Genomic DNA, 12,269 nt, shown 5'->3' on the forward strand with positions numbered 1-12,269 from the left:
GAGAGAGGGCCACATCTGAGCAACAAAGAGGCATTCAGGAGGAGACTCTTAGGCACAAATACAGGGAGGCCTAGCCTCTCCTTTGCAGCAACCGTCTTCCCAAGGGTAAAACTTATGGTAGAGGGCTCAACCCATCAAACCACCAGTCCCCTATGTCTGTGGTCATGTTAGCAACCATGGAGGTGGGGTAGGCGAATACCCCTGCATTCTCCACAGGCTCCTCAAGGGGGCACTACATCTTTTTCTTTTTTTTTCCTTGTTTGTCTTTTTTCTTTTTTTTTTTTTTAACTTTCCCTTCTTTTTTAAATCAACTGTATGAAAAAAAAAGTTAACAAGAAAACAAACATACAATAAAAGAACATTTCAAAGAGACCATAACAAGGGAGTAAGAAAAAGACAACTAACCTAAGATAACTGCTTAACTTCCAACATGTTCCTACTTTACCCCAAGAAAGTTACATAATATAGCAACATTTCAGTGAACTTGTTCCTACTACATCCATCAGAAATTAACAGACCATAGTCATTTCTGGGCATCCCCAGAACGTTAAATAGCTTATCTGTTCTTGGATTATTGTTCCCCCTTCCTTAATTGCTCTCTACTGCTAGTTCCCCTACATTCTACATTATAAACCATTTGTTTTACATTTTTCAAAGTTCACATTAGTGTTAGCATATAATATTTCTCTTTTTGTGCCTGGCTTATTTCGCTCAGCATTATGTCTTCAAGGTTCATCCATGTTGCCATATGTTTCACGAGATCGTTCCTTCTTACTGCCGCGTAGTATTCCATCGTGTGTATATACCACATTTTATTTATCCACTCATCTGTTGAAGGACATTTGGGTTGTTTCCATCTCTTGGCAATTGTGAATAATGCTGCTATGAACATTGGCGTGCAGATATCTGTTCGTGTCACTGCTTTCCGATCTTCCGGGTATATACCGAGAAGTGCAATCGCTGGATCGAATGGTAGCTCTATATCTAGTTTTCTAAGGAACTGCCAGACTGACTTCCAGAGTGGCTGAACCATTATACAGTCCCACCAACAATGAATAAGAGTTCCAATTTCTCCACATCCCCTCCAGCATTTGTAGTTTCCTGTTTGTTTAATGGCAGCCATTCTAACCGGTGTTAGATGGTATCTCATTGTGGTCTTAATTTGCATCTCTCTAATAGCTAGTGAAGCTGAACATTTTTTCATGTGTTTCTTGGCCATTTGTATTTCCTCTTCAGAGAGCTGTCTTTTCATATCTTTTGCCCATTTTATAATTGGGCTGTCTGTACTATTGTCATTGAGTTGTAGGATTTCTTTGTATATGCAAGATATCAGTCTTTTGTCAGATACATGGTTTCCAAAAATTTTTTCCCATTGAGTTGGCTGCCTCTTTACCTTTTTGAGAAATTCCTTTGAGGTGCAGAAACTTCTAAGCTTGAGGAGTTCCCATTTATCTATTTTCTCTTTTGTTGCTTGTGCTTTGGGTGTAAAGTCTAGGAAGTGGCCGCCTAATACAAGGTCTTGAAGATGTTTTCCTACATTATCTTCTAGGAGTTTCATGGTACTTTCTTTTATATTGAGATCTTTGGTCCATTTTGAGTTAATTTTTGTATAGGGGGTGAGGTAGGGGTCCTCTTTCATTCTTTTGGATATGGATATCCAAGTCTCCCAGCCCCATTTGTTGAAAAGACCGTTATGGCTCAGTTCGGTGACTTTGGGGGCCTTATCAAAGATCAGTCGGCCATAGATCTGAGGGTCTATCTCTGAATTCTCAATTCGATTCCATTGATCTATATGTCTATCTTTGTGCCAGTACCATGCTGTTTTGGCAACTGTGGCTTTATAATAAGCTTCAAAGTCAGGGAGTGTAAGTCCTCCCACTTCGTTTTTCTTCTTTAGAGTGTCTTTAGCAATTCGAGGCATCTTCCCTTTCCAAATAAATTTGATAACTAGCTTTTCCAAGTCTGCAAAGTAGGTTGTTGGAATTTTGATTGGGATTGCATTGAATCTGTAGATGAGTTTGGGTAGAATTGACATCTTAATGACATTTAGCCTTCCTATCCATGAACATGGAATATTTTTCCATCTTTTAAGGTCCCCTTCTATTTCTTTTAGTAGAGTTATGTAGTTTTCTTTGTATAGGTCTTTTACATCTTTGGTTAAGTTTATTCCTAGGTACTTGATTTTTTTAGTTGCTATTGAAAATGGTATCTTTTTCTTGAGTGTCTCTTCAGTTTGTTCATTTCTAGCATATAGAAACATTACTGACTTATGTGCATTAATCTTGTATCCCGCTACTTTGCTAAATTTGTTTATTAGCTCTAGTAGGTGTATCGTTGATTTCTCAGGGTTTTCTAGATATAAGATCATATCATCTGCAAACAATGACAGTTTTACTTCTTCTTTTCCAATTTGGATGCCTTTTATTTCTTTGTCTTGCCGGATTGCCCTGGCTAGCACTTCCAGCACAATGTTGAATAACAGTGGTGACAGCGGGCATCCTTGTCTTGTTCCTGATCTTAGAGGGAAGGCTTTCAGTCTCTCACCATTGAGTACTATGCTGGCTGTGGGTTTTTCATATATGCTCTTTATCATGTTGAGGAAGTTTCCTTCAATTCCTACCTTTTGAAGTGTTTTTATCAAAAAGGGATGTTGGATTTTGTCAAATGCTTTTTCAGCATCTATTGAGATGATCAATTGATTTTTCCCTTTCGAGTTTTTAATGTGTTGTAATACATTGATTGTTTTTCTTATGTTGAACCATCCTTGCATGCCTGGAATGAACCCCACTTGGTCATGGTGTATGATTTTTTAATGTGTCTTTGGATTCGATTTGCAAGTATTTTGTTGAGGATTTTTGCATCTATATTCATTAGGGAGATTGGCCGGTAGTTTTCCTTTTTTGTAGCATCTTTGCCTGGTTTTGGTATTAGATTGATGTTAGCTTCATAAAATGAGTTAGGTAGCGTTCCATTTTTTTCAATGTTTTGAAAGAGTTTGAGTAAGATTGGTGTCAGTTCTTTCTGGAAAGTTTGGTAGAATTCCCCTGTGAAGCCATCTGGCCCTGGGCATTTATTTGTGGGAAGATTTTTGATGACTGATTGGATCTCTTTGCTTGTGATGGGTTGGTTGAGGTCTTCTATTTCTTCTCTGGTCAGTCTAGGTTGTTCATATGTTTCCAGGAAATTGTCCATTTCTTCTACATTGTCCAGTTTGTTGCCATACAGTTGTTCATAATATCCTCTTATAATTTTTTTAATTTCTTCAGGATCTGCAGTTATGTCACCTTTTTCATTCATTATTTTGTTTATATGGGTCTTCTCTCTTTTTGATTTTGTCAGTCTAGCTAGGGGCTTGTCAATCTTGTTGATCTTCTCAAAGAACCAACTTTTGGTGATATTTATCCTCTCTATTGTTTTTTTGTTCTCTATGTCATTTATTTCTGCTTTAATCCTTGTTATCTCTTTTCTTGTACTTGGTTTAGGATTGGTTTGCTGTTCATTTTCTTGCTTCTTCAGTTGATCCATTAGTTCTTTTATTTTGGCTCTTTCTTCCTTTTTAATATATGCGTTTAGTGCTATAAATTTCCCCCTTAGCACTGCTTTTGCTGCATCCCATAGGTTTTGGTATGTTGTGTTCTCATTTTCATTCGTCTCTATATATTTAGCAATTTCTCTTGCTATTTCTTCGTTAACCCACTGATTGTTTAGGAGTGTGTTGTTTAACCTCCAGGTATTTGTGAATTTTCTAAGTCTCTGATGGTTATTGACTTCTAATTGTATTCCATTGTGGTCAGAGAATGTGCTTTGAATAATTTCAATCTTTTTAAATTTATTGAGGCTTGTTTTATGTCCCAGCATATGATCTATTCTGGAGAAAGTTCCGTGAGCACTAGAAAAGTATGTGTATCCTGGTGGTTTGGGATGTAATGTCCGGTAGATGTCTGTTAAATCTAATTCATTTATTAGATTGTTTAGGTTTTCAATTTCCTTATTGGTCTTCTGTCTGGTTGATCTATCTATAGGAGAGAGTGATGTGTTGAAGTCTCCCACAATTATTGTGGAAACCTCAATTGCTTCCTTTAGTTTTGCCAGTGTTTCTCTCATGTATTTTGTGGCACCTTGATTGGGTGCATAGACATTTACGATTGTTATTTCTTCTTGCTGAATTGCCCCTTTTATTAGTATGTAGTGGCCTTCTTTGTCTCTCAAAACATCCCTGCATTTGAAGTCTATTTTATCTGAGATTAATATTGCTACACCTGCTTTCTTTTGGCTGTAGCTTGCATGAAATATTTTTTTCCATCCTTTCACTTTCAGTTTCTTTGTGTCCCTGTGTCTAAGATGAGTCTCTTGTATGCAAGATATTGATGGTTCATTTTTTTTGATCCATTCTGCGAATCTATATCTTTTAATTGGGGAGTTTAATCCATTTACATTCAACGTTAAAACCGTGAAGGCATTTCTTGAATCGGCCATCTTATCCTTTGGTTTATGTTTGCCATATTTTTCCCTCTCTCTATTAATATCCTTTATTGTACCCATACCGAATCTCTTTAGTACTGAACCTTTCTCCAAGTCTCTCTGTCCTGTCTTTGTTTCTCTGTCTGTAGGGCTCCCTTTAGTATCTCCAGTAGGGCAGGTCTCTTGTTAGCAAATTCTCTCAGCATTTCTTTGTCTGTGAAAAATTTAAGCTCTCCCTCAAATTTGAAGGAGAGCTTTGCTGGATAAAGTATTCTTGGCTGGAAATTCCTCTCACTCAGAATTTTAAATATATCGTGCCACTGCCTTCTCGCCTCCATGGTGGCTGCTGAGTAGTCACTACTTAGTCTTATGCTGTTTCCTTTGTATGTGGTGAATTGCTTTTCTCTTGCTGCTTTCAGAACTTGCTCCTTCTCTTCTATGTTTGACAGTGTGATCAGTATATGTCTCGGAGTGGGTTTTTTTGGATTTATTCTATTTGGAGTTCGCTGAGCATTTATGATTTGTGTATTTATGTTGTTTAGAAGATCTGGGAAGTTTTCCCCAACAATTTCTTTGAATACTCTTCCTAGACCTTTACCCTTTTCTTCCCCTTCTGGGACACCAATGAGTCTTATATTTGGACGTTTCATATTATCTATCATATCCCTGAGGTCCATTTCGATTTTTTCAATTTTTTCCCCATTCTTTCTTTTATGCTTTCATTTTCCATTCTGTCATCTTCGAGGTCACTGATTTGTTGTTCAACTTCCTCTAGTCTTGTACTATGAGTGTCCAGAATCTTTTTAATTTGGTCAACAGTTTCTTTAATTTCCATAAGATCATCCATTTTTTTATTTAGTCTTGCAATGTCTTCTTTATGCTCTTCTAGGGTCTTCTTGATTTCCTTTATCTCCCGTACTATGGTCTCATTGTTCATCTTTAGTTCTTTGAGTAGCTGCTCTAGGTGCTGTGTCTCTTCTGGTCTTTTGATTTGGGTGCTTGGGCTTGGGTTATCCATATCATCTGGTTTTTTCATATGCTTTATAATTTTCTGTTGTTTTTGGCCTCGTGGCATTTGCTGAACTTGATAGGGTTCTTTTAGGATTTGTAGACCAATTGAAGTCCTTATCTCTAATTTATCAGATCTGCAGCTTCGTGGAGTATACTTTCTCTAACTAACCAGCAGGTGGCGTCCACGAGCCACCTGTTCTCCACAAGCCAGCTCTCCCCTGCTTAGCCTTTTTGGTGAGTGGGGGAGTGAGTCTTGTGGGGTCCAATTGGTGTACCAAGCTTGCGTGTGTAGTTGGTGTTGCCTGCCCTGTATATGGGGCGTGTTTCTGGGCAGTCAGGGAGGAGGGGGTGGCTCTAACAATCAAATGTCCCTGGTGATCCTAGAGTTTTAAAGCTGCTGCAATAGTCTAATCCTTCAGTTCAGTCCTGCCACAGTTTGTCTCTGCCACTGACCCACAAGTCCTTGGTATTGGCGTATGGCTCCTGAGACTTGCAAGTGGGCCCCTCTTCCAGGCCGTGCACCCCGGGTCCTCTGTTGAGGGATGACTGTGCTATGTCACTGCTTATTTTATTTTTTACTCATCCGACTCCTTCTCACAGCCTTTTAGTTCCAGTCCCCTTTACTATCTAATTTATAATTGATTCCAATAATTCAGACTTTTGGGTGAGAGGAAATCTGATTGTTTGCTGGTCAGACAATCGATTGATTTCCTTGGAGTCAGATATTTATCTCTAGTCCGATCGGGTGTAAGCACACTCCTTTCAAAAGTTTTGTTGTGGGTGGTTCCTCAAGACAAAGATATACATTAGGTCTCTTTCTGGTCCTTGATGAGAACAACTCTTACCTAAATTCTTGTGTAGTTTTCCAGAAATAGTCTTTTTATATATGTGGGTGTATATGTAGTATATGCGTGACTTTTTCTAGAAGGAAGTCTAAGAAATGATTATTACTACTTACTTTTGGAGAGTCTTTTGCTTTACATTTTTCACTTTTGTGGTTTATTAGAACTTTGACTGTGTACATGAGTTTTTAAAAGTTGGCAGCAGGGGTTCTCTGGGAAGTGAGACTGTATATCTTTTTATATACTTCTCTGTGTAGAGGGAAAAAAAGGAAATGAATGTTTAAAAATAAGTGTATAAGGGTTTAATTGTTATTGCTTTTCTCTCTTAAGCCTTGACAGATAAAATTAGCTTTTCTGTGCAATTTTAAGAACGTTTCAACTTCTGATTTTTATTTGTTTAATTTGAATAACAGTGTGTTATAAGTCATTAAGAACTTGACATGAAATACAGTATCCAGAATTTATCATGATTTAACTTAAAGCTCCTATGAAATTGTGTAATCATTTCAACTGGCATTATTGGGTGGGCTGTCACAAATAAATATACCTTGCTCTACTCCTCTAGACCACTTCTTATCTTGATCACAATCTTGTCTAGATTTTTTTTTAGGAAATCACCATCCTCTCCTCATTTAGATGTACTGCGGTAGAGTAATTTTTGTCATGTAATTCCTATACTTCACAAGATGTTGTATGGTATCTTTCCCTCAGTGATACAACATTCTGAATTCTGAACCATGTGCATGTATTGTTACCCATTAAAACAATGAGATCAGATAAACAGAATGTATAGTAGCCTGAAAATTGGGATGTTTTTTTTTAAGTATCATTCTTGGATGGGCCATTTTGGTTCTTGGGAAGCACAGGTTCATTCTCCTGCCATGAGGTACCTTATTGAGAAGCATGTTGTGATCTGAGATTAAAAAAATTAAATAGCGGTACAGTAGAATTTTTGTAATTGTTTAATTTTAAATCAATACCTTTTGTAAACTTGTGTAATACTCTACAATTTTGTTTTCAAAATCATGTATCTATCTTCCTCATCTTTCTTTAATTGTTTAATAAAACTGCACGAGTTCTTTATACTTTATTTGTAATATCATCCCAAAAAGTTATTTTTCATTCAGATTGCAGTGTGTTCCCAGAATTCTCTTGCACACAGTATCCAAAAAAATCATTCCACCTGACATTGCTCCTCAATAAAGCATGCTTTCACCATCAAGCATGAATTCTAATGTTTAGTGAAGGGCTAGCATTCTGTCCAGGTCTCTCCTGTCTATGCTTTACTAGGTTACAGAAAACTCCTCATTCATAAATAACTATGCTAACTTTAACATATTTAATTTTGCTTTTCTTGAAGCATATCGGTATAAATAAATCTTGCTGCAATATTATTATTTAATGTTAAAACTAGGTATGCAGAAATGGAATTTTAGTACTATTTAATTTTCATTTGTGGGAATCCTAGAATTAAGGAATTATAGTTATAAGAATATAGAATTTGTATTTTATGATTTTATTTATATACAATGCCATTGTCTTTACAAATACATTTTAGAATTTTAGCAAGCATTTAAAAAAACACTATTGTTGACTTGCTTATCTTGATTGTATCTAGATGCATTTCTAGTGTATTGCAAAATATTTTGTGAAAATTGTTTCCTATAAGTTTCTTTCTATTATATTTGGTTTCTTCTAATATCCTCAATTTCCAAAGCAGAGAAATTACATTAAAGAAAATAATTTTATGAATTAGCAAAACATTTCTTGGTCATTAAGATGATATAATTGACCTATGGTGTATGCTACAGAATTGAACCGGAATTATATATGTATACTTTTTTTAATATTTGCTTTATCTGAATCATACACTAGCTCTTGATTATTATAGTTTCCTTCCCTCTTCAAATTCCATCCTTCTCAGTCTAAAGAAATTCTTAAGTTTCACTATTCTAAATTTATTGCACATCTTCTTCTAAATACACTATGAAGGTTAAATGAATAACTTTGATCAAAAGCGAGATTTCAGGGATTTTCCCGTATTCATTATTTTCTTCAGGATATTTAGAAAATATTTACTTCACAATTTTATAATGTGGACAATATTATACTGAATGGAATTGCTAATGTCTTGTCTATTTTTAAAAAGATGATGTACATTAATATATTGAAAATAGAATAAAGCATGGATGCTTTATAATTAAAAAAAAAAAATCATGTATCTATGATATGTATCCTAGCCCAGCACTGGTCATTTATTTTGTGGAATGAAAAAAATGGCTCCTTTGCAAGCATAGATTCTGTTTTTGTGGAATTCCCAGCTTTAGGACCCAGCACTTGAATGAACTCGGTATTATGGCTGTAAATTATATGACTGTATGGGTTTATTTTTTTATTTTATTTTATTTTTTTACATTTTTTTTAACAGAGTCTTCTTTTTTTTTTTAAGGGAAATCTAAAATCAGTCATTAATCATGTAAGAAATGGAAGGTGGTTGCAAGTTTGGCATCATTAGTTCCTGTGTAATATCAAGGAAGTTTCTATGTGATACATCATTAGATTATATAATTACTTTAAAAAAACTTCATTTATTTAATCTCATTTTACATCTTGATTGATACCTCCTGTGCATCTTGGTTTATGATATGCATTGTATTTAAAAAGAATACATTTCCATTTCATCAAAAATATCCTCTTTTCATGAAACATGTAGTGCCTCTTTCTGTAGAACAACGAGGAAACAGGTTCACGCTCAGAGATAACCAGGATTCTGGTGCATTGGTCCTTATGGAGTTCTTTGACCCAGAGTCATTAGTAATCGTTTGATGTTGGAAGAGAATGTTGCTATCAACCAAAAACTAGCTCTAACTCTCCTGAATTGCTTCTCTAATTTTAGTAGGTTATTTAAATAGCCTCTTCTTCTGTTTCTTCCTTAAGCAGGGAGGGAGAAGTCCTCAAGCCAGGTATATAATTTGATGTCTTGGTCTTTTTCAAATGTATTGCAGTTACGCTAAGAAAGAATCTGATCTTAATGGAGCCCAGATCAAGCTTCGAGAATATGAAGCAGCACTGAATTCTAAAGATGCAGCTCTGGCCACTGCACTTGGCGACAAAAAAAGTTTAGAGGGAGATTTGGAGGATCTAAAGGATCAGATTGCCCAGGTAAAGTAAACTCTGTTCATGAGTCATATTCAGCAGGTAATTGCCCCATCTGTCTTAAGGGGTGTGTGTGTCTGTCTGTCTGTCTGTCTGCCTGCCTGCCTGCCTGCCTGCCTGTCTGTCTGTTTCTCTGTCTCTCTGTCTGGCCCTTGATAAAGAATCTTCAGTTAGCTAACATGGAAAGCATCCTCACCTCTCAATCATTGTATCTAGATTACACACATCTTCTGTAGTACTTACTTGCTCTCAAAGCCTACTCCATTATTGCACCAAAATGTGAAGTAGGAAAAGAGATGTTATAATGCCGCTTTGCACAGAGGAAAATATGAAAGTGGTTAGCTAGTCTTTTGCTTTGATTTTTGAAATGTGAATCATAGGTCTCTGTTCCAATTCCTGTTTCCCCTTACCAAATTTGAGAGTTGATTTGGGCTAACACCCTGTGAGTGGGACCAGCAATTGAACACACAGTTCTGTGATAAAGGTTAATATGAGGTACCCTCATACACTGATAAATATATGGAGATTATAATGCTTGATTTGATTCATAGGTATCTTAAATTCATTATTAAATTATTAATTACTGTAATTTTTTTTTTATTACAACTCTTTTTCCTTTTTCTAGTTGGAAACCTCCTTAGCTGCTGCCAAGAAACAGTTAGCAGATGAAACTTTACTTAAAGTGGATTTGGAGAATCGCTGCCAGAGTCTTACCGAGGACTTGGAGTTTCGTAAAAACATGTATGAAGAGGTAACCATATATAATTTTACTCTTTTAAGGAATAGAGGGGACCTTAAAAGACTTTATTATAATTATATGTGTAAAACTATATGTTATTTATGAGTTCTTTCTCACAAAAAAGGTATCAGATAAAAAGATAAGATTTGAGGAAGGGAGAAATTTCTGTTAAAAGGCTGCATCTAAGAACTCAAGCTGTCATGATAAACAGATGTGATTTCACCTCATCTAACTTAGGAAGGCTTGGTCCACAGCAGCTAATTACTATCAACATGTTTAAGCATTTGTGTTAGTTATCTGTTGCTGCCTAACAAATTACTCCAAAATTTAGCAACTTAAAAACAACAGACCTTTATTATTTCACAATTTCTGAAGGTCAGTAATCTGGGAGCACTTAACTGGGTGGTTCTGTTTCATGGCCGCTCATGAGGTTGCAGTCAAGCTTTCAAGTGGAGCTGGAGGAAGTGCTTCCAAGCTCATTCACATGGCTGTGGACAAGCGGCATCAGCTCCTTGCCACATGGGCTTTTCTCCATAGGACTGTTCATGATATGGCTTCCCACAAGAGTGTGATGAGAGAGAGAGAATGACCAACACAGATGCTGCAGTATCTTCTATCAATCTAGTCACGGGAGTGGCATACCATCATTTCTGCTATATCCTATTGGTCACACAGACCAACCCTGATATAGTGTGGAAGGGGATTGATTACACAAGGGCATGAATACCAACTGGCAGCAGTCATTGGGGGCCATCTTAGAGCTGACTGCCCACACCACTTGTAGGTATATATGGAAATTTTTAAAGGCATTTGCAAGACCTAATTGTTCTTTTCAAGTCTTTAGTGGAGAAATAACTTGTTCCAAACAGAGGACATAATAAAATTGAAGAAAGGGGAATGAACGTCTATTTCCTCAAAATATAAAGTTAAATATTTAAATTTGTAGAAACACTGTAAATTTTTCTCATTTCATTTGTGTATTCTTTTTTAAAATTTTTATTTTAGTAACATATATACAACCGAAAATTTCCCCCTTTAACCACATTTAGGTGTATAATTCAGTGGTATTAATTACATTCACAATGCTTTTGCTACCATCACTATCATCCATTACCACAACTTTTGCATCACTCCTGACCAGAAATTTTGTACCAATTAAGCTTTAACTCCCATCCCCTAGCCCACTCCAGTCCCTGGTAACCAGTATCCTAGTTTCTGACTCTATGAATTTGCTTATTCTGATTATTCCATATCAGTGAGATCATACAATATTTGTCCTTTTGTGTCTGGCTTATTTCACTCAACAGGATATCTTCAGTGTTCATCCATGTTGTGACATTATCGGAACCTTGTTACTTTTTATGGCTGCATAACATTCCATAGTATGTATATATCACATTTTACTTGTCCATTCACCTGTGGTTGGTTGCTTGGGTTGTTTCCATCATTTGGCAGTTGTGAATAATGCTGCTATGAACATTGGCAGGAAAATATATGAGCCCCTGGTTTCAATTCTTTTGAGTGTATACTTAGAAATGGGATTTTTGGTTATGTGGTAATTCTGCATTTAACTTTCTGAGGAACTGTCAAACTGTTTTCCATAGCAGCTTCACCATTTTACATTCCCACCAGCAATGAATGAGTGTTCCTGTTTCTCGACACCCTTCCCAGCACTTGTCACTTTTTGTCTTTTTAATAGTAGCCATTCTAATGGTTGTGAAGATGTATCTCATTGTGGTTTTGCTTTGCGTTTCCCTAATGGCTCATGATGTTTGTTCTGGTTTGCTAAGCTGCTGGAATGCAAAATACCAGAAAGGCGATTGGCTTTTACAATGGGGTTTTATTAGTTCACAAATTTACAGTTCTAAGGCCATGAAAATGTCTAAATTAAGGTATCAAGAGGTAGATACTTTTCTCTGAGGAAAAGGCTGATGGCATCTGGAACACCTCTGTCAGTTGGGAAGGCACGTGGCTGATGTCTGCTGGTCCTTTGCTCCTGGGTTGTGCTGCTTTCACCTTCTGTTTCCAGTGGCTTTTTCCTTAGGCACCTGTGGGTTCTC

At 36.4% G+C, this 12,269-nt stretch overlaps 1 protein-coding gene across 1 annotated transcript in view; it reads left to right on the forward strand.

Annotated features, from left to right (window-relative positions):
* LMNB1 (lamin B1) overlaps positions 1-12,269 on the forward strand; it is a 78,921-nt gene that overhangs the window by 40,620 nt on the left and 26,032 nt on the right. The window contains exons 2-3 of the mRNA XM_037801850.1: positions 9,320-9,476; positions 10,096-10,221. Of these exons, the coding sequence (XP_037657778.1) occupies positions 9,320-9,476; positions 10,096-10,221 (283 nt within the window). The remainder of the gene's footprint in view (positions 1-9,319; positions 9,477-10,095; positions 10,222-12,269) is intronic.

The sequence above is a fragment of the Choloepus didactylus genome, chromosome 13 (genome assembly GCF_015220235.1).
Source record: "Choloepus didactylus isolate mChoDid1 chromosome 13, mChoDid1.pri, whole genome shotgun sequence".
Lineage (NCBI taxonomy): Eukaryota > Metazoa > Chordata > Mammalia > Pilosa > Megalonychidae > Choloepus > Choloepus didactylus.